This window comes from Pinus tabuliformis, chromosome X, assembly GCF_031772625.1.
Source record: "Pinus tabuliformis cultivar Carrire ecotype Pingquan chromosome X, CPIR1, whole genome shotgun sequence".
Taxonomy (NCBI): domain Eukaryota; kingdom Viridiplantae; phylum Streptophyta; class Pinopsida; order Pinales; family Pinaceae; genus Pinus; species Pinus tabuliformis.
The window spans coordinates 1,485,217,507-1,485,243,197 of NC_142308.1; the positions used below are offsets into that span (position 1 = coordinate 1,485,217,507).

Genomic DNA, 25,691 nt, shown 5'->3' on the forward strand with positions numbered 1-25,691 from the left:
CTATTTATAATCTTCATTGAGTCCAAATCTCTAACCTTAATCTCCCCTCTAGAAACATCTTGAATCTTCCTTCTATAACCATCTTGAAGATCAACGATTGAGATTATTTCTAAGTCAATTAAATAATTAAATTATTTATCCTTAAAAATAACCCAATAGTTCGCAATAATTAATTGACTTTAATTATTGTACTTTTCCCAAGTTAAACTTAGGAAAGAAGACATAAATCCACTATAAGAGGAAAATAATCTCTTCCACATGCTAAGACACCAAGCAATTGTTGAAGACCTTTTGATGCTACTCACATCAACATTCCATGCCTTGAAATTTGTGCCACAACCCTCAAAATTCATGCCTTTTTTTGTTGTACGAAATACACAATAAATGCACTATATCCTGCCTTAATTTTTGTGCTTGCTGCTTGGAAATTTGTGCCAACTGTTTGGGAAATCGTGTACTTATTGTACGATTTCTCCCTTGGAATTTGTGCCCTTTGCTGTATGATTTCACCCTTGAAATTCGTGCCCTTGCTACTATACAAATTCACCTTGAAATACATGCCCCTGCTGCTCTCTGTTCTCTTCATTCAAAGCTCATGAATGAAAATGGTTGTTTTCTTTCCATGAGTTGCCTTTTTGTTTTTCTTATGAAGAGTGACCCAACCTTAAGATCCATTGGTTGAGATTAGATCTTAGCCATTGAGATCAAGGGTGCGAATTTAATCTCTCAATGAATTAAATTAAGTCACTTTACCCGCTTAAATCACCTTTTCATTTAATATTCACAAAAAGTCACTTAGACTTTATATCTCATAAAGTCACTTTAACTTTATATCTCACAAATTTATGTCAAGGGTTCATGTTGGACACTTTTTCCTCGGTACACTTTTCTAACGCTCCCTCTTGGCAAGGAATTTCTGAGCATAGTCATGGATGAAGTGGTTTTTGATATCTATGTGTTTTGACCTTTCATGAAAAAGTGGTTTCTCTGTGAGTTTAATGCAACTCTGATTATCGCAGTAAATCACTATAGTCCTCAACTGCTGACCAAATAAGGCCACCAACAAGTTCTCAAGCCAAATGGATTCACAACTGGCTTGACTAGCTGCCATGTACTCTACCTTAGCAAAACTTAGTGCTACTGGCCTTTCCTTCTAGTTGAACCACGACCCAATTGCGGAACCTAGCTTGAAGCAACTCCCTGAAGTACTTTTCCTATCATCAACACATCCTAACAAATTTGAGTTTGTATAGCCAATGAACTTGACTCCATCTACGTGAACATAGTCCAAGCCATAATCCATTGTCCCTTGCAGATACTGAAGCACATGTTTTGCAACCACCTAATGCAGTGTCCTAGGTTCCACCATAAACTGACAGAGTATTGAGTGTAAAACAAATGTTTGGTCTAGTACTGACTAGATACATCAATGAGCATGTTAACTAACAACAAATCGTGGAATCAAACAACTTGGATTCAAAAGCATGAAGCTTCTTCTAGTTGGTAATCATAGGTGTGGACATGGGCCTATAGGTACAACTCGCCATGTGAAATCTCTTTAGAATGTCTGCTACATACTTTCCCTCTTCCAAAAAGATATGTCGATCCTCTTGTCACACTTCTAATGCCAAGTAATAATTCATCAGTCCAAGTTCTGTCATCTCTAACTCTGAAGCAAGATCTCGCTTGCAGTACTCTATGAGTCTCTCTGTACTTGTAATAAATTAGTCATCCACATACATTACTAGAGGATCCTCACCAATCATAATGTAATAAAAGTTTGGATCTACAACCGAACTGTTGCAAGTAAGCATCTATCCTAGAATACCAAGCTCTCAGAGCTTTCTTCAATACATAGAGTACCTTCTTCAATTTGCAAACATGGGACTCTCTCCCATGCACCTCAAATCCCTATGGTTGTTGAATTTAAACCTCCTCCTGTATAATCCCATTAAAAAATGTAGCCTTTACATCCATCTGATGGATATTCTAGCCCATCTTTGCTACTATGGAAATCATTGACTTGATAGAAGTATATTGAGCAACTGGAGTGAAGGTCTTCTCATAATCAACTCCCTCTACTTGTGAGAACCATCGAGCCATAAACCGAGCTTTATACTTCTCAATGCTGCCATCCACAACATACTTAAACTTGTAGAGTCACCTGGAAGTCACTAGTAAGTTCCCCTCATGCCTCGAGACTCTTCCAAACATCATTCTTCATGATGGAAACACACTCTTCCACCATGGCATCCCTCCAGACTTGCTGGTCTATTGCCTCCTCATAGCTAGAAGGCTTAGACTCAACAATGCTACTCACCATGTCCAAATAGCTACAAAATCGCTCTGGTGGTTTTCTCTCTCTAACAACCCTCTTGGGGCTTCTCACTGACTTCTGGGCTTCCTTCAGAGTCTCATGAAGCCATCTTGGCTTCCTCTTCCCTGAAGTGGCCTCTTGTACTAGGGTGGGTATATCCTTCGTTGAAGATTGAAGACGATGCACCTATGGTCGATGGTGAACCTGTACCCTTGGAACCTGTGCCCTGTGACCCTGTCACCTCTGGGCCTATCACTCTTGAAACCTCTGATCCTCTAGACCCCTTTGATCCTGTAACTTGTGGTCTAATACCCTATGCTGAACTCCCCTACTAAGGAGTTTGCTGCTCTACCTGATCCAACTCCTGTGACCTCTTCAAGGCTCTCTCCTCCTCAAATCTCACATCTCACCTCACAACAACCTTCCTCAAGGCAAGAATATATATGCGGTAAGCCTTTGAGGTCTTGCTATACCCCACAAAGATACCCTTCTTAGCCGTGGGTTCTAGCTTTTTCCTCTTCTCCTTAGGGACATGAGAATAAGTTAGACACCCAAAAATCCTGAAGTGCCCAACCTCAGGCTTCTTCCTAGAAAAAGCCTCCTCAGGAGTCTTGCTCCCCAAAATTCTATATTGACTCTTGTTCTGCAAATATACTGCAGTGTTACAAGCCTTGGTACAAAGAAAGAAAGGTAGCCCTGATCATGAAGCATGGCTCTTGCTACCCCAATTATGGTCTTGTTCTTCATCCTTGCAACCCCATTTTGTTGTGGGTTGTGTTATCACTCCAATATTTCTCTAGAGTTGTTGGAGAAAGAAATAATTAGAGGTAACCACAAACCAACTTTGGAGATTGGGATCTAGCCTTCCTAATTCTCAAAGAGGGCTCTCTCTTTTTGATTTAACTTTGTTTAATTATTTGATTTTAGGCTAGTTATGATTGTGCTTGGGTTTTGATTTAGATTTGGTGGTGGGATCACTTACTTAGATGAAAAGAGGCGTGTCTCTTACCATTGGGCTATGGGGTCAAATGTCAGGCAAACAGGACTGGATCAAGTTCTTAAAATAGTGTCTATAGGGCAAGATAGCAGAGTTACTTCAGATCTCAAGGTTAGATAGTGAAGTGGTTTTCAATCGGATCCAAAGAGCAATTAAGGGTTCCTTAGGCCGGATTATGAAGAAAAGTGAAAGAGGTCAACCGAGATGGGAGAGCAATTAAGAATTCTCAAATCTGGATATCAGAGGAAAACATAGAAATGATCAACTGTTCAAAACAGAGTGTACTTAAACAAATTCTGAGATAAACTTCCAGTTAATTCATTCAACTTTAGATAACATTTAAGTTTGTGAAAAACATAAGAAAATAACAAATTTGACAAAGAAAATACTTCACTGTAATAGCTCAACACATGAATCCTGTAATGCAATCTCTTTATTACTTGGTCCAATCTGCTGACTTGAAAAATTGGTACAATAACCCTTAGGTTTGTGATCAAAATAACTTTACAAATGTATAGCAATCCACCCTCAATACTTCGATTTATGAAGTATTTATACAAAAATAATTTACAAAATATCCCAAATTGTCTTGGGAATTAATCTAGGAGAAAGAAATATCTTCATGCAAGAAGATAGAGACAGCTATTGAACTGTTGTTTGCTGTCCCTGTTTATTAGGCTGTGCTGTCTTTAATCTTTGATATTTTGCCTTTTAATCTCTGCTTTGCTGTTTGGTCTTCACGTTGGATGTTCTATTCATTCTGACCTTTTAACTGATACACTTTGACCTGGCTGACTTGTCATTATCCTTTTACTGTGCCTTTTTACTCTTATTGTATATTTTTACCTTTTGATTGTGTATTTCTACAGTAAGTCATTGAATTTCTCCCATGTTTCAGCATCCGGTAATTGGATATTTATCATTTTCCTATAAATCTCATTTGCCTCCATGTACTTGGTAAAAGTAGGCTTATTCACAAAAAGGTGTTTTACCTCATGCTAGAGGTAAAACAAGTTCTCAAAAGTTTGGTATAGGACCTTGCCAATTGGGATTCCTTTCATAGATGAAGTGTTTACTTGATCTCTGGCCACTTCTCTTATCTTTCTGTTGCAGTCCTCCTGGGTCATTAACTTGTCATTGGGTAGACCCTTTTGCCTTAAAACTTAAAACTTAACCATGAATCTGTCTATAGCCAGTTGCATGGTTTGGCACTTATCTTCAAGGTTTAACATTAAATTCCTCTTGGTGAGGACGCTTTTCACTTCCAAAATTGTACCTGTCCTGTCAGGTATCTCTAATTCCTGCAATTCATACTTGTTTTTGGAGTTGAGGAAGTGAATGATCCTTGCAGCTTCCTCTGGCATGTCTCTCAATTCTGCTTTTACTCTTTGTATGGCCTCTGTAGCCTCTTTTATTAAGTTAATCTGCTAAAAAATTACTTGGATGGATGGCCAAATATCATTGACAGAGTCAATGATATTGGCCCACAATTGTTCCTTAGCCCGGTCGAGGGGTTCTTTCAATGTTAGTTCCTTCTCCAGTCTTTTTATTCTTTCATTCATCCTGGTGGCTTTTTGCGCTTCTTCCTTGTGCATAATCTGGGCAAGCTTGTAGTGAGTCTCTAGACTGGTCACCTTTTCTTTGAGCTTGTTCATTTTAGTGGTCTGAATGGACGTGTCTTCAATTGCCTTGACCAATCTGCTTGCCTCATCACCTGTTGACCTTGTTGCTGATGTAGACGTTGTAGAAGCTGGCAGTGATGTAGCCATTGGAGCTGTAGGAGCTAAGGACGCGGCCAAAGTGGAAGGTACTGCAATAGTAACTGTTGGGATAATAGTGGCAGGGGCAGCCTCCAGACTAGCTTGTTTCACCTGTATCAAACTATCCAACTCTTTTTCCATTTCCTTCAGCTGATCATTCAATTGTAGCACCAGGTCCATCATCTCCTCCTTATTTGTTTGGCTCTCCAGGACCTCTTTTGTCTGTGGGTGTTCTAAATGAGGCAACTTTAGTTGTTTCTTGAGAGCTGTTATATCCTCATTCTTCTTCTTGATCAATTTGTCAGCAGCTTTGATGTCATTGGGATAATGTCCCAGTTCAATTACCAAGTCCTCCAATGACTTGATCCTGTTGTCCTTGGCCTGTGAGGAGGCCTGTTCCAATTTATATTGGGCTGTAATGTTGTCTAGTGAACCCTGCACCCTGTGTGCAGCCATGGCCTTTCATGTCAAGGTGGAGTAGATCATCTCTCCAGCCTGCTTGTGAAATTCTATCTGGTCAATGGGATGAACATCCCTAGCCAAAACCTCAAAATCAGTCTTTCTGTAATCAGCTGATGTCTTTGGCTGCTGAACAATAGGCTGCATGAAAGACGCCTGCGTTTTCCCTGCTTTGATGTCAAAAGCTGACATCAATCTGCTCTGATTAGCTGGTGTGTGCTTGAAGTATTGGGCATATGTTTTAGCCTTCAACTTCTCATTTCTCGATTTGATCTCCTTGTACCTGTCCTTGATATCTTTTTCCTTATCTACTGGCTTGGTGAAAGAAGAAACCTCAACACTGAGTTGTCTCTCAATCATTTGAGCGTTAGATGTTGATGGTTGCTGTGTTTCTCCTGAAGCATCTGTGCCTTTGCTTCTTTCGCCCATTGTTTCAGTGTCAGTGATTTCCACTGATTCAATGGTTTCCGCCTGCTCAGTCACAGGATTCAACTTGGGCCTTTTTCTGAGCTCAAAATGCTCATCCGTGGTCTCCATGGCAGAACTAGAACCCTCCTCCCTGTTTCTTTTTGGATTTCTCTCTTCATTTGCTGGGGTCTGTAAAACAGGAAGAATATTCACAGGTTCCCCTAGTTCTGGGACCTGGAGGAAAGAACTTTGATCAATTTGCTTCTCAACATCAAACAATGTATTTTCTACATCCACTACTGTGCTATCCATGTCAATTAATGTATTATCGAACCAATGTTACTTGGGAGCGGGAGCGAAAGCGGGGAGCGAGAGCAATATTTTCAGAAGCTGCCGGCTTGGGAGCGAATCCCGAAGCATTTTTTATATAATATATATATATATATATATATATTTATATATTTATATATTATTTTGATACATATATGTCAACAAAAACATGTAGAATAATGAATTAGATATAAAAAACAAAAAAAACATAGATTGAACCATATAACAACAATCATCTAGAAGTTATAATCTTCATCAACCACGTCCACAAGTTAGTAACATAGTAACATACAACATATTGAGTCTCATGATTCATCAATCTTAAAGTTTCAAGCTTTCAAAATTCAATATATAACATTTATCATCATTGATCACTAAAGTTGTACTTGTAAGCTAAGTGTAACCATTACAACAAATAATATCTAACATGAAATGAAATGGAACAACTTTCAACTTTCATGAAGCATCATATTGATAATTCATTACTAATGAGTTATAATTGCCAACTTCAAACTTAAATTGTCATATATTGTTTAAAAAAATATCATAATAAATATGAAAGAGTCAATAGTGATACAAGCTACTAGAAACTAGAAAAGAGAAGTAAATCTATTATCTATTTCTTATGCTTGGGCCTCTTGCCACCACGAGAAATGTCTAATTTTTTAGTCTTGTTGGAAAATCAGGATCTTTGTCATTAATATCACCCTCTAAGCATTAATATCCAGAGGTATCTTTGTCATTACCTCTGTATCTGTATAGGGATCTTTGTCATTAATATCACCCTTTAAGCATTAACATAAGATAGAAAAAGCATAGCGTGTCAAGTCAAGATTTTGTTTGAGTGATGCGTACATTTTTAGGAGGGTCATGATAGAGGAGTTCGACAACCAATGTCACTAACATCAAGGTACATAGAGAGATTGGTGCTCTTGATTAAATACGAGTTCCATACCCTAATACATGACAAAATTCAATGGAAACATTGCAATCCCCCAATCTTGAAATCCTGAAAAACTGATAAGTCTGCTGGATTTTTTATGAAATCTAAAATTCTACTTTCTCCATATGAAATCCAATGAGGCTGAAACCACTCTCAAACATCCTGAGTCATTTCATGGTAATGTTAAAAATTTAAGTAAAAGGATGAAAATGAAGATTAAGGAAAATGTCACTTTTACTTTAAGAATTTAACATTACCATGAATAGCATATCAATACTAGGGCCTAGACTTGATCATTAAGCTGCCCCACTCAAAAATTATTTGTTTCTTTAAAAAAAATGCATTTCTAACATTACTACAAAAAAAAAATTGCAAAAAAGGCAAAACGCTCCCGAAAAGGCAGGGAGCGAAATTTTTTTTAGGGAGCGCGCTCCCGAGTCGCTCCCGCGCAGATTGGGAGCGGGATCGAGGGGGGGGGGAGCTCTCCCCCGCAACATAGTTTCGAACCATTATGATTGGTTGGCAAACCTCTCAATATCAGGTCTAGGATGGTGGATGAAAGGTACCAATTTGACCTTGATTCTCAATATATTTATGACCCCATGAGGATCATATTGCCACATAAAGTTGTTCCTGAATTTCAAGTCCTACAATATCTTGTTAGCCTCAGGTCCAACTTCTCTGCTATTACATATGAAGGGGCCCAATTGGTTTTTCATTTTAAATTGGGTTTTCTTCCTAGCTGCTAGGAAGTTGACTTCATCTGAATTGATGATCTGCCTAAAATATTCCAGTGCAAATATCCTCATAGGGAGGTATTTGGGCAGTTTATAAGGGGCAAGTTGGCATCCATAAACTCTAATTTTTGTGTGGTTCTGGTACAGATACCAGTCTCCCACCTTGTTGTTCTTGGCCAACTGTAACACCCTTTTGATTTCTTGGCTGATTCTGGGTTGAGGGCTACTGGTCAGCATGTTCATGACTGGATGGACAAATGAATCGATGAAGTCCTTATAGGTGAATGCTGTGGAGTATTTTTGGATCAAGGGTGTCCAATAAACAACCGATCTTTGATTTCCCTTGGTATCCAACTTCTGGATGCTGACAGGGAATTTATCTGATTGATAATTTAAGAACATATGAAATAACACAAAGGAGTACTTGAAGACTCTCTTAGTTGGCAGTCTGGTGAACTGTTCATGTATCCTGTCTGCAATGAACTGAGCATAGTTGTACATGACAACAGGAGGCTTGTGATGGAAAGAAAGGCCAGGATAACCTCATCCACATGCTCATCTGTGGTATATCCTAGGATGCAAGAGAGCATGGTAATGATTTGTCTGCCTCTCTCTAAAAAAATGGTGGCAGCATAAGGTGGACTATCTGTGGGAGTATGGCGGTCTTCTATGATGAAGGTCTGGAAAATTTGTGCTATTTTAGCCAGGTCAAGTTTGACATATTGGTCTAGCAAGTCACCAATAGACAGTGGGGTCTCATTAGGGCTTGGTTGGACCTACAACATTTGGTTAATAGACTCTGTAGTGATGGTAAATAACAACTGTTGGTTAGGGGGCAACAATAGCTCTTTGGCTAGGAATACAGCAAGCATGACAGAAATGGATGATATCTGGGAAATGATGCACTTCTGGAAACGAATATTTGGGTAAATTAGATTCCAAAAGGTGGATGTCATCAATTGGGTTTAGGAATCTGTCCTTACTCCAACAATGGAGCTTTAGAAGGTAAGCTGGTGAAGCAGTATCTTTTATTTGAAAATCCCTGTCTGCTAATGCTAGGTGTTCAATGTCCAAGTGAGGGGTTGACAAAGGTCTCACGTCTAGAGAGGCCTGGGAAGCCATATTTAGGAGTAGAGGTATGAATTAGGCATGTAATTGCTGCAGAAGTAAAGTTTGGAAGCTCTGCTACATTGAGAGGGTATTTATAGTTTGCAAAAGAAGGGCTTTGGGTATTCAAGTGAATTACTCTTCAATTTAGGCAAATATTAATTAATTTCAATTGGACTGTATGTTTTCAAATTAAAGAGGCGTTCTGGTTTTCCCAAGAATACCTGGAATTTGGTGGTATGGGTTGCAAACTGAGTTCAATGGTGAGTGCAGAGGGTACGGTGGCTTCAACTGTGAATTGGCTACTCGAATTGGGTGTCCGGAGCTTCTTTGGGCGGCAGACGATGGTCAATTTTGGTCGCAGAGGTTCAGGGTGTTGCAGAATGGCTTGAGCAGCATTCACAATGAAAACGAGCGAAAAGAGTGAAATGGGGCTTCTGTTAGAAAATTATATATTACGGAGCAATGGAACACAAAATATTGCAGAGATATAAACACAGAAAACACATAAAACAAAAGAGACACAGATATACGTGGTTCACCCAGTTTGGGCTACGTCCACCCCGAACAGCCAGTCCTTCCTTTCTATTATCCAACAAAATGAAGAGACACAACTTACAGCAGATCTGCTGTAATATCCTCTGTTTTCTCTCACAGTCTCACATCACTGCTTCTCGCTCGGAGAATACACATATATTACACAGACTCAATACAATGCCCTCATACAAAGAGAGGGGTTGCCTTTTAGGGCAAAAAACCCTAAACTAAACATAAGTTCTACTATCAGATCATCTGCTTAATGAACGGCCCAGATTGACTAGAAATTACTATACTTTTACAAGGCAATTTTACATCTGTTTTTAGCTTCGGGGGTGCTGCCCCTAAAACCCCCCACCAGGGGGGGCTCCCCAAAGGTCGCATCTGCCCCCCCCTGGACCCCCCCTGCAGCGAATATTTTACGGGCAGCGTTGCCGCCCCATTTCGAACTGGGGTCCAATGTGGCGATTCCTTTGAATATAGAAGATAATCAGGCTCCACACCCAACAGTTTCTTCGGCCTTTTAACAGACAACGGTTACATTTTGGCATATAAAGTAAAAATGAACAGTGGATGGTTTTTGGTCTGGGCAGGGAAGCGGTTTTTTGGGCCATCCCACCACTTTTGGATGGCAGGCGGTATTTTTCGTGAGCACACGATCTAGCTTGGGGCTGCCATGTAGTAGAAAAATGCCTAGGCAAAACTGCGAATCTCGCGTGCTCTCGGGTTGCTATTTGTCGGACGGTGAATGTGCGTGATATGGATGTGCACCGTCGGATCTGGGGTGGGAGATCAGACGGTTGTCACATGGTTAAGCTGCATGGAGGGAATCGGGACCAGGATTTGCGGGGCCCGGGGTTTAATTACAAATAATTGTAATTAATTAATACATAAGGTAAGGGTTAAATATAAGCCGCGGGTTTATTAAAGTGGGACCAGGGGTTATTGTGGCGGGGTTTTTTAACTGCACCAAGGATTGGTGGGTTAAAAGGGTTTGTCGGGGAAATATGATTCGAGGAGTTAATTAAATAATGCAGGGGGGATAAAAACTTAGGATATGGGGGTTTTTATGGGTTTTGAAGGGAAATAGGGAAATTAACAAGGGGGGAAAGTAATATTTGGAATGGGAAATGGGTTTCACACTAGGGAAAGGGGGTTGTGGGTAGGGAAATGGATTTTGAAGGGTAATTACTAGGGAAATGTGTGAAACCAAGGGGTAAGGGCCAAAATGAGGGAAAACGGGGATTTATAAATGATAAAGGGATAATGGGGAAATTAGAAAATAAGTATGTGGGAGCATAGTGAAATGAGGGGGAATTAGTTAAACCAGATTGTGAACATGCTTTTCTTTCTCATGAATGCCCCTGCACATGAAACATAGGATTAAGCATTACATATGTGCTTTTGACTCAGAAACCTTGTACATTTGCAACCTTTCTTCTACCTACCCTTTATTTGTCCTAACATTTTTTCTTCATTTTATTGGGTGCATTTCAGCTTGGAGACCCTTTATTTCCTTTTTCTTTTTGACAAGCAACTTATTTAATTCTAACCTTATAACTTCCAATGGTTCAGATTAAACTGATGAGCTCATTTTTATTCTCTACCTAACTATTGATCTGCCAAGGTTAAACAGTTTGGCTAGATCTTTATTCTCTATCTATCAACATGAAATTTAAAACATGAATGAGTCAAGATTAAGCTGTTTGACCATCATGGATTGTGGCATTTCTAACAAGCTGCACACAACCTTATTTTGCATAGTAAAGTAAAAAGTAGTGGCATTTGAATTTGCACACTTTCATGATTTGTTTTATTTCTTTTTGGGGTTCATATTTTTCACTTTTTTGATCTTTTTCTCTTTCTTTTTGTCCTTTGATTATTCTTTTAGGACATACACTCTTTACATTTTTTAATTTTTTTTATATGGAAAACATTTTGCAGAAAGCAAAAGTATGTACAATATTACAAGACTTAACCATAGCCAATTCAAAATTATGAATCCTGTTATTATAGGACCCTAACAAGTTGTAAGAAATAATCAACTCCTTCTTTATGCTTGCTTTCATGCATAAGTCTTTGAACTCATTGGAGGTAAACTCGCGCCCATTGTTGGACCTCCACAAGAGCTTTAAACTCTTGGAACCTCTTGAAGACCTCACCCTTGGTCTTCAAGAAGAAAATCTAGGTCTTCCAGGAGAAGTCATCAATGGAAGTGACATAATACTTATATCCACTCAACGATACAAAAGACATACCACAAACATCAGAATGAATAAAGTCAAGAATACCTGCTACTTGACTGTCATTGCTTGGAAAATAGTCTTTGTGTACTTTCCCAGTGCACACTCCCTGCACACATCCTGGTGCTGAATACTTAAATCTGGTAATCTTGTAACAATCTCTCTCAATACCCTCATAGCCCCATGGTACAAGTGGACCATCCTCTTGTGCCACAACTCGCATAAGTCTCAACCTCATGCTGATGGTAGAAGCCAATGTTCTAGCTCGTTGAAACATGAACCTGTATAACTTCCCATTAGCGGAATCCAATCACCCGAAGTGATATTGGATCCCTTGGGATACATGAGGACCTGCCCATCATGGAACACAACCTCATACTCATTGTCCTCAATAGTGGAAACTAATATCAAGTTCTTTTTCAACCTCGAAACATATAAGACCTCTATCACTACATTGGAGGATGTGACTCCCTTTGAAAGGATGCGGTCCCAATCCCAATTGCTTTGATTATGGAGTCATCACCAAGCACTACCTCAAGATCCATGGCCCTCTCAGTAAGATTTGTAAAGTGCTCACTGGCTCCTGTCATATGGTGTGAAGCTCCACTATCAATGTACCATATATTGGAAGATGTATCGCTAGTGGAAAGACTCACCACCAAGGAAAACTCCTCAAGCTTTGTGGAAAACTCATCCACCTCAGCTAAAGCTCCAACACTCTTCTTCCCTTTCTTATTAGGACACATAACTGGATACTATCCTATCTTCTGACCAGCAAAGCTTCTCTCTTTGCTCATGTTCTTTTCGTTCTCCTCTTCCTTACCCTTCTGCTTGGTCCCACTCGTGGCACCTCTCTTGGACTTCTTTCTTCCCTTTGCCACAAGAGCAACATTCTCCTCATCATCCCCACCAAGCTGGCTTCCACTCTTGGCATTTCATGTTATCTCCTCTTGAATGAAATCATCTGACAATTTCCTCCAATCTGAAAGTTTTTCACAGGCTACAATCCCATCAATAAAGGCCTCCCACTTCTTGGGAAAGCCACTCGTGGCTGTCCTAACCAAGTGCTTGTCCGGGATGGCCTCTTCCACTGATGCCTACTCATCTCTCACTTGAGTGATAGTGAGGTATGATGAAATTGTGTTGGTCTTGGTCAGCTTGATACTCCTTAGTTTTTCCCTCCATACCATTTCCCTATTCTCATTGGTACTTTGGTAAAACTTTGTTAAGGACTCCCACATCTCAAAAGAAAACTTCTTCCGTAAACATGGGGAATGAGGTGATCTTTGTTAGCAGCTAGGAGGTCTCTTTGCCTTGATATTTTTCTTGTTGAATTCTGCCAACTGTAATGGATCAATGGGAGGTGTCACTGCCTTTTTAACAATGCCCCAAAACTCAAATTCTTCAAGCATCAAGACCTCTCCTTCAATGGACTAAAATTATCAGCCCCATTCAACCTGTCCTCAACCCTCAAACCTGTTTCCATTTGACCTTCTCAACCCAACACAAAGTTCAGATCTGAACAAAGGTAAACTACTGCTCCCTCTCAAACAAAAATCAATGTTTATGCTTGCTGATTTTGCTTGTGGTTTGTTCCCTCTATTAGCATTTTGGCCAACTTAGCTCTGATACCATGTAGAAATTTAATGCTTAGACCCACCCCGGTTTCAAATTTAATGAAATCTCATCATGTTTAATGCCCAATCCACATGTTTGTTTGCTGCTATCTAAACATGAATATATCATGAATTGGAACACAAGAGTCAAAACTACTTTTTCCCTTTTGCTGAGATAAAAGTTAAAACACAAGCAAACCCACAAACAAATTATACAAGAATTTTGGGCAATAGCCCTCGGAAAAACCCCGAAGGGAAAACCAGTGAGAGAGAGGAGATATTTTTATTTCAGAGAGAATAATTTATGGCCATAAAATTTTCTAGCAAAATCACACAAACTTATCTCAACTTGTGTGCCAAACTCCTTGGAAATCATGCTGTACTTTTCTCTCTCGATTTCTATGCCAAAACAGCTTTGAAATATGTGTTGACAGCCCCTTGAAATTCGTTCTCAACACCCCCCGTCAAATTCTGTGCTTCTGTACGAATTCCCTGCATTGAAATTCGTGCCTGTTTTCTGTGGTACAAACAGCACAATAAATGCACTGTACCCTGCCTTGATTTTTGTGCATTCTGCCTGGAAATTTGTGCCATGCTTGGAAAATTGTGCTGCACTTGCTATACAATTCTCCCTTGGAATTTGTGCCCTTTGCTGTACGATTTCACCCTTGAAATTCATGCCATTGCTGTTGTATGAATTCAGAGGACTAGTAAGAAGATACTAACTTCAAAGGACATGTATCATTTTTCTAATCATAGCCGATTCCGACATTAATCAACTTTTATTTTCCCTTCTTTGCAAGTTTGGCCATTGAATCGTTCAAATAACGGATTGCAAGGATACAGGTTTATTTTCTGTGTTGGATGTTGGCATGGCAAATTTTACTGATGTCCAAATTCTAATGTACGACAAGTCTTGCATCTCTTTCTGTTTTCCTGGTGCATTCAATCCTAAATGAATTAGAGGACTTATTTCATGCTAGTACTTTAGAGATGGTTTTATGACAGAAGGGTAGAATATTTTGTATGGTTCAGACATATTTGATATAAAGACGAAGCCTTTGAGCAGTTTTTGGGAATTATCTTTGCAGATTTCATCTACTCACAGATTTTGATGAAGGTAAAAGAAGCTGTAGAAGGAAATTGGAGAGACACAACAATAGGAGGAGACGAAAACCTGTTAATGTTGTTGAAGGTTCAGTGCAACAACAGACTTTAAGAGCAGAATCAGCATTGCAGAATGCAGAAGATACAGAGCCTCACAATGATGGTAAAAGTGGACAAGGTGTGTTTGAAAAAACCCATCCTATACTTTTGATGAATTTTGAATAGTGTCCTACTTTTGGTAAATACTTTTGTAATGATCTTATTGATGTAGTATCAGGGTCTAAGATCTGTTCTGTGAATATTAGTCATGCTTAAGACAAAAATAGGTAGTAACACATGTTTTAGATGGCATGTAGTTTGGCATATTAGAGACATGAGAATTCATCACGTCGTTTGGAAATATGTATACATATACATACCTTGTACATTATATTTTATCAAGTCTTCATATTATTTAAATTATTCTTTATCTCAACTGCATACATCTCTGTTTGGCACCATTATTGCAATTGCGGTGCTCTTTTGAAAATTGAAATAATATGGTATTCTAGAAGCTGGCTTTGGCATAGAAGAGGGAAGTAATTGGGCCCAAAGAATGAAAAATGGAGTCAGAGATTTGAAGGTGAAGGTTTTCTTTGTTGTAATTTAAGTGTGACTACCATTAAGAAGTAGATCATATATGCCATAATTTTTTGTGTTTAGACAGGAAGATTTTTTCTATATGAAAAATGTTGCTCTCTCACATGCAACGCAACAATAGTGGATGTGTTTCCAAAAAATGAAAATGCAGGAAAATCTTGGTCAAATGTAGGACAACATGTATGATGCAATTAAAAAGAAAAAGGCAGCCTTCAACATCAGTATGGCAGTGTGAATGAAAGGGCCGATGAATCATGAGCATGCAAAAGATTACGCCCAAATGAAAGTTGGTGTTCCTTTGCTAAATGCCGGGGAAATGAAACAGCCTGTTTTGAAAAGGTCCGTGCAATGAAAGCCACGCAAAAGGCAGAACATAGAAATTAGAGGACCACAGGATGGAGTAGTGGAAGGTAAAACACAACAGACGAATGTTGAACGTGTAATGTCCCTTACTAGTACATGCCAACAATTCTTAGGAACATTGTAATGTCCCTTACCAACATGAGCCAACAATGCTTGAAAAATCTCTTTCTTATATTTTCACAAACACTTTGCACAATTTATTTATTCAAATATTTGGCATGCAACTAAAAGATAATTTTCTTTGCAATAAAATTGAGGGACCAATAATCATAAATTTTTTCGAAATAATTTCACAGAAAAACCCCAGTAGATTATATTATTACTAATTCTGGAAAATTACATGCAATTTATTTTATTGAACCTGGTAGCGAGTACAACAATGGCATAGTTTGTTCTTCCTAGAATCAATTCAACCTTCAAAAAGTTTAATCAGCTGTTGCAATAACACGGCCTCTCCACAAATAAACTTAGTTGCTGCAATAACTTAGCCTCTCCAAAAATAAATCCAATTGCTGCAATAACTCGGCTTCTCCACAAATAACTTCAGTTGCTGCAATTCTCGACCTATCCATGAATAAATTTAACTGCTGCAATAACTCGTCCTCTCCACGAATAAATTTAGCTGCTGCAATAACTGGGCCTCTCCATGAAGAAATTCAGCTGCTGCAATAACTTGGCCTCTCCACAAATAAATTCAGCTACTGCAGTAACTTGGCATCTCCACAAATAAATTCAGCTGCTGCAATAACTTGGCCTCTCTACAAGTAAATTCAGTTGTTATATTACTTGGCCTTTCCACAAATAAATTCAATTGTTGCAAGAACTCAACCTCTCAGCAAATAAACATGTTGGAAAATGTAACTAGGTTCGGTCTTCATAATTATCATTGTACTTATGTCATTGTATATTTCATGTCAAAAGCAAAAGAAGAAAAATAAATTTTATCTTTCAAGCATGGGTTTCATGCTCAAGTCAAATTGTTATTTAGGTCAAGCATGTCCTTCATCCTTCTAGGGTTTATTGAGTCAAAATAATATTTGTCATGAGTCATTTTATTGTACTTGAGTCAAGTCCCATTTGGGATTTTTAAAGAAGCAAGAAAAAGAATTTTATTTTAGTCAAAATTGTCAATTTTGCCCCCACAAGTCCAAGTCAGCCCTACCTAGAGAAGTCGGTTCTGGAAGGGACCTATTCGACCTCTTGGAGGTGTATAAATACAGTGCAACTCGTCCTTATTTGGATCATCAAGCAAGTTCGATTTTTGTAGCAAGAAGAGAGAGAAAACCAACGAAGAAGTCAAGGCAAAGAGCTAAAATCAAAAGAGAGAAAGCGAGGGTCAAACGAGGAAAAATTCTCTCACATGTGTGAATTTTCTGCCCTAGTTTTTGCCTCACGTGCGAAGGTACAAGTTTGCTGCAGGGGCCGAAATATTTCAGAAGTATTGTAGGGGCTGAAAATTAGAAGTTTGACCAAATTTGGAAAGCTTTGACTATCATTGACTTGAGTTGACTTTGACTTGTTGGAAAAGGTTGAAAGGAGGGCTGACTTTGGTTTTGTGGGAGGTCTTGGTCTTGGATTTCTCACTTTGATCTGATTCTATAAGAAGAGAAGATTTGACTGGGTTTTCCCCCGTGTGGGATTTTGCACTGGTCCGGAGCCTATATCTTGTGTTCATTGTCTTTTAGTGATCTTCATGGTTTATGGTTTTGGTGATTGTTTGATGAAAAGAAATAATAAAAGTAATCAAAAGCCGACATATATTCACAAGCAATTATCAAGTAAAGAGAAATCAACCCTAATTGGTTGCCTTAGTGACTTCTCAACATGGTATCAGAGCTAAGGTGAAAAGAATGCAGCTTGAAGATTACTCTTGCTGGCATAAGTGGAAGACATTTATCCGAGCTACTTTAGAGGACATAAGGAAGAAGATTCATCATTCATCTTGAAGGAAGACTTCTACATCAACTATTCATCTCTCACTCTATCATTGAAGGCTCTTGGTTATTCATCATCTTTTTGAAGAAGATCATCATCATCTCTCTCTCTTGGAAGCATTTCCATTCATTTTTGAAGCAGTTTGAAGTCAGTATTGCACCAACCATCTTAGAAGTCATCATTCTAGGACATCTTTGAAATCTCTTGGAAATATTGGGAGTATAAACACATTTGAAGATATCATCATCAAGCAAGAGACTCTTTTGACACGTAAGTACTATATTACTCTATGTCTCAATGTTCAAATCAAATGACTTCATTTTGTAAGGAAGGAAACAAACTCGATGGGTCATCAAACTTTCAAGCATGGAAGAAGATAATTGATTTGGTGCTATTAGAAAATGAAGTCATGGACCTCATTCTAGGAAAAGTTACAGAACCAGAAAAGGATAAGACTCAAGAATGGGCCAAGTACAATAAAGGAGAAGTTAGGGCTCAAAGAATTCTTATTGAATCCATCAAGGATCATCTTATCCCCTTTGTTGTAGATTTGAGCACATCTAAAACAATTTATGACAAGTTGGTAAAACTATATGCAATCAGTACCACAAGTTACAAAATATCCTTGAGGAATTGACTTTACAAAACTAAGTTATTGAAAGATGAAGACTTGGCCTCATATATTATAAAGATCTCACAATTGAAGGATCAACTACAAGGCCTTGGAGAAGTTATTACCGATTCTGAATTAACTACTTGTGTACTCAATGCTTTACCTTCAGAATGGAGTAGTTTTGCAACAAGCATCTATTCAAGAAAGGACACTGCAAACTTTGATGAGCTGTGGACTTTGTGTATTCTATAAGAGACAAGATTAAAGGCGAAGGATGACATCGAACCCGACAATAAAAAGTCTCAAGCCTTTGTTGCTAGAGTAAAGAAGAAGAATGGGAAGTTTAGAAGATTTGAACCTCGTCAAAAGTACAACAATAACAACAATAACAATCAGCCACGTGGAAGACAAGATATGTCCAAAGTACAATGCTTTGGCTGTAATGAATATGGACACTTTAAAAGACATTGTCCAAGGATCCACAAAACAGGAAGAATAATAAGAGGAAGGAAAGAAGTGGAGCTCAGCTTGCTGAAGAAAATGAAGAACCTAAAAAGAAGCCAAAGAATGAAGATCATAAGGATCTCTATTATTGAAGAACTCCACTACTACCAGGTTTACTAGCAATTTGTTTTCTCTTAAAAGATGACAGTTAGAGTAGCATATGCAGTCACATTTGTAGAAGGGTCTTTGTTAAAATTGGAAACTAGGGTCAAACTCCACATGGGTCATCTTATTTATGACAACTGATATTTTTCTTGGATTCCTCTCTCCGTGAGGTGTAGGATTGATCTAAAGATCATCCGATTCTGACATGTACAAATGAAGTTATGAATTTATTTTGATTAGGGTCAAATTGTCAAGGTCTGCCAGCAAACTTATGTAGGCTCAGAAACCCAACAATCATGTCTATTCATCCTCAACATTGCATATAAATAGAAGGTGACTTAGCCTCATTTGGATACACTCATCTTCACACTTCTCTCTCTCTCTCCTCATTGATTGGGTACGGATTTCTGGGCCTCTCTCTCTCCACACGTCCAAAATTTCAGGAGAGCCTAATTTTAGGAGGGCGAAATTTCAGGAGAGCGAAATTTCAGGAGACTGAATTTCTAGTTAGTTTGACCAAGCGTTGACTAGCATGCGTTGACCTCTTTTGACTGCGTTTTTGTGAGGGTTATCTCTATTTGGGCAGGCCGCATTTCTGGGCACAAAAATCAAGGCTAAATGTTGACTGCAGCTAGGGCTGACCGCAGGTGGGCTGTTTGACTAGACTTTGAATGGGCTGAATTTGACTGTTTTGAGGGTTGTTTTATCTTGCTGTTTGGAGGCCAAATTCGATTGAAATTGACCGATTTGCTGAGGGTCAAATTTGGCATGTTGACCAGCGTTGACTTTTCAGGTAAGGGCTCTTTTGCTGCTGTTATAAATTATCAGATTTGTAAATTGTACTATCTCTCTCTGCTGAACTATTGAAGACTAAAAGAAGATTTGATCGAGGGTTTCCCCACATTGGGGTTTGTCTCTGGCTGGTGCCATATCTTGTGTCCTCTTGTCTTGGCTTGTCTTCTACTGTTTATGTTTATGTTCTATTTGCATTTTACTATCATGTTGATGTGATTGATAATCTGATTATTGATACTAGGCTAATAAAGAAATTGAAGTGAAATTGCTCTAATGCATAGAACATATCATTGTTGCTTAAAATTAACATGGTATCAGAGCTGAGGTGAAGATAAAGCCCAAGCAAGAGTGAAAGAGCAATCACCAAAGATAGTTGGACAAGGACAAAAGGTTCAATGGGTTTCAATGGGTTCCTCATCCTACTTCCCGGCTGAAGACAAGCTCCATGATAAATTTTGACTACCATGGATGGAAGATGTCTCTTGATTTGACCTTGGAAGAAAAAGAAGTGATGGACTATGTGCAGGGTAAAATCCCTGAACCTCCTTCAAATGCACCGGCTGCTGCGAAGACCAAGTACAATAGGGTTGAAGTCAAAGCAAAGAAGATTATTAGGGTTTCCATTGACAAGCATTTGGTGGCCTACATCTCCGAATTGAAGACCTCCAAGGAGATCTACGACAGGTTGGTCGGCATGTTGAAGGTTAGTAATGCTAATCAAATTCTATTTCTCAAGAATAAGTTGAAGGATATTAAGAAGGGCAAGGACAAGGATATTCAATCCTATTTCTTGAGGATTATTGAAATCAAGAATGATCTACTCTCGATTGGAGAAGTCATTCCTGACAAGGAAATTACTCTCACCACCCTTGGAGGACTCCCACCTGAGTGGTATGTATTTAGAACCACCATCCTCAACAATGATCAAATTCCAGGGTTTGAAGAATTGATGTCAAGATGCATTCAAGAAGAAACAAGAATGGTGGAGCAAGAAATGCCTTCTAATAGAAGCAACCCCACTGCATTCTCCGCTCATGCCAAAAGGAGAAATAATGTAGGGTCTAAAGGTCATTTCCATGGAAATCCCGGATCTAAGGGAGGAAGGAAGGGCAAGTGCTTTGTTTGCAATAAGTTTGGCCACTATGCAAGGGAGTGTCCAAATAGAAGGGACACACCGCATGATGATGATCACAATCATTCCAAGGGCAACTTCAACAACAACGATCAAAGGAATGGCAGGTCCAATGGCAAAGGAAAAGGGAATGCGGGACATCAAGGAAATGGTCGACCATCCAAGAAATCAAGGAACTCCAGATATGAAGAATCAAATGTTGTTAACAATAAGCAAAAAAGTACTATCTTAGATCGGCCCTCTCCACTGCCTCTCCTCCGAAGACTTTGGGAAATTGGTTGATTGATAGTGGTACCTCAAGGCACTCCACCGGATACAAGGAAGCCCTCTCTAATCTGATAGAAAAGGATACAAACTTGGAGATCATCCTTGGAGACGATGCCACCTATCCCGTGAAGGGAGTAGGGAATGTTACCCTTCAATTGAATCAAGGTAACACTATTCATTTGCAAGAAGTACTATATGTAACTGATCTCAAGAAGAACTTGGTGTCCATTTCAGCCATGCAGGACAAAGGATTTAAGGTGGCATTCATCGATGAAAAGGTATGTGTTTGGAAAAGAAATTTTAAAGATGCTTTTAGTCTTGGGTTCAGTGTTGACACTTTGTATCAAGTTGGAGGAAGTCCATTGGGAGCCATGTCTTGCGACACATCTCTACAATCTGAACTATGGCACTGGAGGTTTGCCCATCTTCATTATAAGGTCCTACTTGATGTGAGACAGATGGTCACAGGTATGCCCAAGTTCAAAGTAGAGCATGAAGGTGTATGTCCGGGATGTGCCGAAGGAAAACTTACAACGAGACCATTCCCCTCAAGTAATAGCAAGACCACAAATATATTGCAATTAATCCACTCCGACATATCTGGTATGATGCCTGTAAACTCTTTGCGAGGATACTCATATTATCTCACCTTTATGGATGATTATTCTCGCAAGACCTGGATCTACTTCTTGAAGAAGAGGAACAAAGTGTTCACCTGGTTCCGACACTTCAAAGCCTTGATCGAAAACCAATCCGAGAAGAAAATCAAGATATTGAGGACTGATAATGGGATTGAGTATGAATTCAATGAATTCCAAGATTATTCCAAAGAAGCTCCCATTAAGAGGGAGACTACAACGCCATACACTCCTGAGCAGAATGGTGTGAATCGCTCTACTGTAGAAGCAGTTTGTGCCATGCTTCATGATCAAGGCCTTCTAAATTTCCTATGTGCTAAAGCTGCAAATACCGTCGTGTATGTTCAAAACCGATGCCCTCATCAAGCATTGGACTCCAAGACTCTCGAAGAAATGTTCACTCGTAAGGAACCCGATTTCTCTCATTTTAGAAATTTTGGAAGTCCATATATTATCATGTGCCGAAAGAGAAAATAAGCAAATTGGGTGCATCTGGGAAGAAAGGAATCTTTGTGGGCTATAGTGAAAATTCTAAGGGATATAGAATTTATGTGGCTGGTCAAAAGGAAGTTGAGATAAGTCATGATGTCACCTTCGACGAAGATATGGCCCTCAGGAAGATCAACAACCTTCCTATCCTAAGGAAGGACAAAGAAGCTGACACTGGAAATCAAGGTGCAAAAGAAGACGAAATGATGCCTGATGTTGATGAACCTATGGATCTTATTGATCATCCTCCTCATGAGCCCTCCTCCTCCAAAAGAAGACCCTCATGGCTTAGGGAGACTTTCGAAGATGCCGAGAGACACATTGCACCAAGAGGGACTTTACGTGAAAGCAAGAAGCCAAACAGGTATCAAGGATATTTGACCGTCATGAGCACTATCATTCAAAATGAGCCTTCATCATTTGAAGAAGCCATGAAGCATCAAGTATGGAAGGATGCTATGAATGAAGAATACAAGTCAATTATGAAGAATGATGTTTGGGATGTGGTCCCTAGACCCCAGGACAAATCGGTTGTCACCTCTAAGTGGCTCTACAAAATCAAGCATGGAGCTGATGGAAGTGCAGACCCTCTCATTCACAAATGTAAGAGGGAGTTGGCTTCTGAATTTGAGATGAAGGACCTAGGACCAATGCACTATTTCCTAGGGTTGGAGGTCTGGCAAAAGCCAGGTGAAATTTTCCTCTCTCAAGGAAAATATGTTGTGAAGATATTGGAAAGATTTGGGATGGTGGACTGCAAGCTTGTGACTACTCCGATGGAACTTAACTTTAAGAAGTTATGTGGTAGTGCTGCTGGACCTGAATTGGGAAATGCTTCTGAGTATCGTCAACTCATAGGAGCATTGATGTTCTTGGTGAAATCCTGTCCGGACATATGTTTTGCAGTTAACACATTGAGCCAATATATGGTTGAGCCTCATCATATACATTGGATTGGTGTCAAGAATCTTCTGAGATATCTTCGGCGCAAAATCACTCATGGACTGAGATACACTGCCGGAGATGTGAGGCTGCATGGTTGTTCTGATGCTGATTGGGCTGGCAGTGTGGTGGATCGCAAGAGCACTTTTGGATTCTGTTTTTTGGGTTTTGCTTCGATATCCTGGATGAGCAGGAAGCAGAAATCGGTTGCCTTGAGCACCGCCGAGGCCGAATACATAGCTGCTAGTATGGCCTCCTTTGAAGCTGTCTGGTTAAGGAAGCTCTTCAGTGAGCTGTCTGGACATGTACTGGATACCACCGTGATCCTCTACGACAACCAGACTGGGATCCAATTATTAGAGAATCCCGTGTTTTATGGTTGCTCCAAGCATATAGATGTCAGGTACCACTTTATCTGGGATATGGTACAACGAGGAGTGATAAGGCTCCATCACATTGGGACTGATGAATAGGTCGCCGATATTTTGACAAAGGCCCTGGGGAAGGTCAAGTTCTTGGCCTTCCGTGAATGACTTGGAGTCGTGGAGAGACCCTCTTATGAGGGTCCTGTATGAGATGGACATTGAGCTCTGGGAGCTCCGGGGGGCTTGGGATACTTCATGGAGCAATGAGCAACCATAGGGTGAGTGGTTCAACCTTCCCCTAATGGTTTGTTGTGTACAGGGTGAGTGGTTTAGCCTTCCCTTGCGATACTACTTGGCGACATGTAGGCAAGATGAGTGGTTCATCCTTATCCTGCCCAGACATCCTACCCATGTAGTTTGGGACTCATGGGAATTACCTCTCAACTGGCCAAAGAGTAGGGAAATGAGGATAAGGACCATAGTACTACCAATGGACGCATCGTGTACTACTGAACTCCCTATGCTAGGATGACCGATATTGATCTGGGATCAATTGGAACTGACTTCGGGTCAGTAAGAGTGGTATGAGACACTCTCTTTTGATTAGAATTGACTTTGGGTCAGTAAGAGTGGTATGACACACTCTCCTTTGATTGGGACTGACTTCGGGTCAGTAGAGAATGGTATGATACATTCTCGATCACTTCTTCTTCTTCATAGTTCAACAGAGCAGAGCAGTGCATTGATGGCAGAGATAGTACAGATTGGCAGATGGAGTTCTCCCTAGTTGAGAGGGAGTGTTAAAATTGGCAACTAGGGCCAAACTCCACATGGGTCATCTTATTTATGACAACTGATATTTTTCTTGGATTCCTCTCTCCGAGAGGTGTAGGATTGATCTAAAGATCATCTGATTTTGACATGTACAAATGAAGTTATGAATTTATTTTGATTATGGTCAAATTGTCAAGGTCGACCAACAAACTTATGTAGGCTCAGAAGCCCAACGGTCACGTCTATTCATCCTCAATGTTGCATATAAATAGAAGGTGACTTAGCCTCATTTGGACACATCATCTTCACACTTCTCTCTCTCTCTCTCCCCTCATTGATTGGGTACGGATTTCATTGATTGGGTACGGATTTCTGGGCCTCTTTATATCCACACATTCGAAATTTCAAGAGAGCGAAATTTCAGGATGCCGAAGTTTCAGGAGACCAAATTTCTGGACAGTTTGACCAAGCGTTGACCAACATGCATTGACCTCCTTTGACTACGTTTTTGTGAGGGCTATCTCTGTTTGGGAAGGCTGCATTTCTGGGCACATAAATCAAGGCTAAATGTTGACTGTTGACTCTTGACCAGCGTTGAATGTAGCTAGCGCTGACATCAGGTGGGATGTTTGACCGACTTTGACTAGGCTGAATTTGACTGTTTTGAGGGTTGTTTTATCTTGCTGTTTGGAGGCCGAAGTTGACTGATTTGTTGAGGGTTAAATCTGCCCTATTGGCCAACGTTGACTTTTTTGGTTAGGGCTCTTTTGCTGCTATTATAAATTATCAAATTTGTAAATTGTACCATCTCTCTCTACTAAACTATTGAAGACTAAAAGAAGATTTGATCAAGGGTTTCCCCACATTGGGGTTTGTCCCTGGCTGGTGCCGCATCTTGTGTCCTCTTGTCTTGGCTTGTCTTCTACTGTTTATGTTTATGTTCTATTTGCATTTTACTATCATGTTGATGTGATTGCTAATCTGAATATCGATACTGGGCTAATAAAGAAATTGAAGTAAAATTGCTCTAAAGCATAGAACATACCATTGTCGCCTAAAATTAACAGTCTTGGATTTTGCAAATTATGGCATCATGGAAAGAAGCGTGTAACATTGGAAGGATTAGAGTCTACTCAATCAGTTGCATCTCATTGGTAGTAGTCATCTAGCACAGCAAGAATAGAAGGATTTGTACCATCTAGAACTTCACAGTTCATGCAACAACTAACTTCACAGTTCATGCAACAACTACTTGGCTTCATGTTGTTATAGAAGAAGTCTTTAAGGTTCTTTAGTATATGGAAGAATCATAGTAACATGGCATACGTATACTCCACTAGAAGATCATGGAAGCAAAGCATCAAAGAAGCAATCATCAAAGAAGCTTGAAGGTATGAAGTTAGTCGAGTTGTAGCATGAAGGTATAATTGGAACATTTATCATGTTAGAGAAGGAATATCATCATCTTCAAAGAAAGAAGCAATTCGTTCAAAATGAAGTTGACTAGATGGCAGTATGAAGAAAAGAGGTATGCATATCTGTAGAAAAAGAGCACTTCATTAGAAAGTT

At 39.5% G+C, this 25,691-nt stretch overlaps 1 protein-coding gene across 3 annotated transcripts in view; it reads left to right on the forward strand.

Annotated features, from left to right (window-relative positions):
- Positions 1-25,691, forward strand: part of SPL7 (squamosa promoter binding protein-like 7) — a 330,320-nt gene that overhangs the window by 81,612 nt on the left and 223,017 nt on the right. For all 3 annotated transcript variants that reach the window (XM_089447745.1, XM_089447743.1, XM_089447742.1), the window contains exon 2: positions 14,546-14,739. In XM_089447745.1, the coding sequence (XP_089303871.1) occupies positions 14,546-14,739 (194 nt within the window). The remainder of the gene's footprint in view (positions 1-14,545; positions 14,740-25,691) is intronic.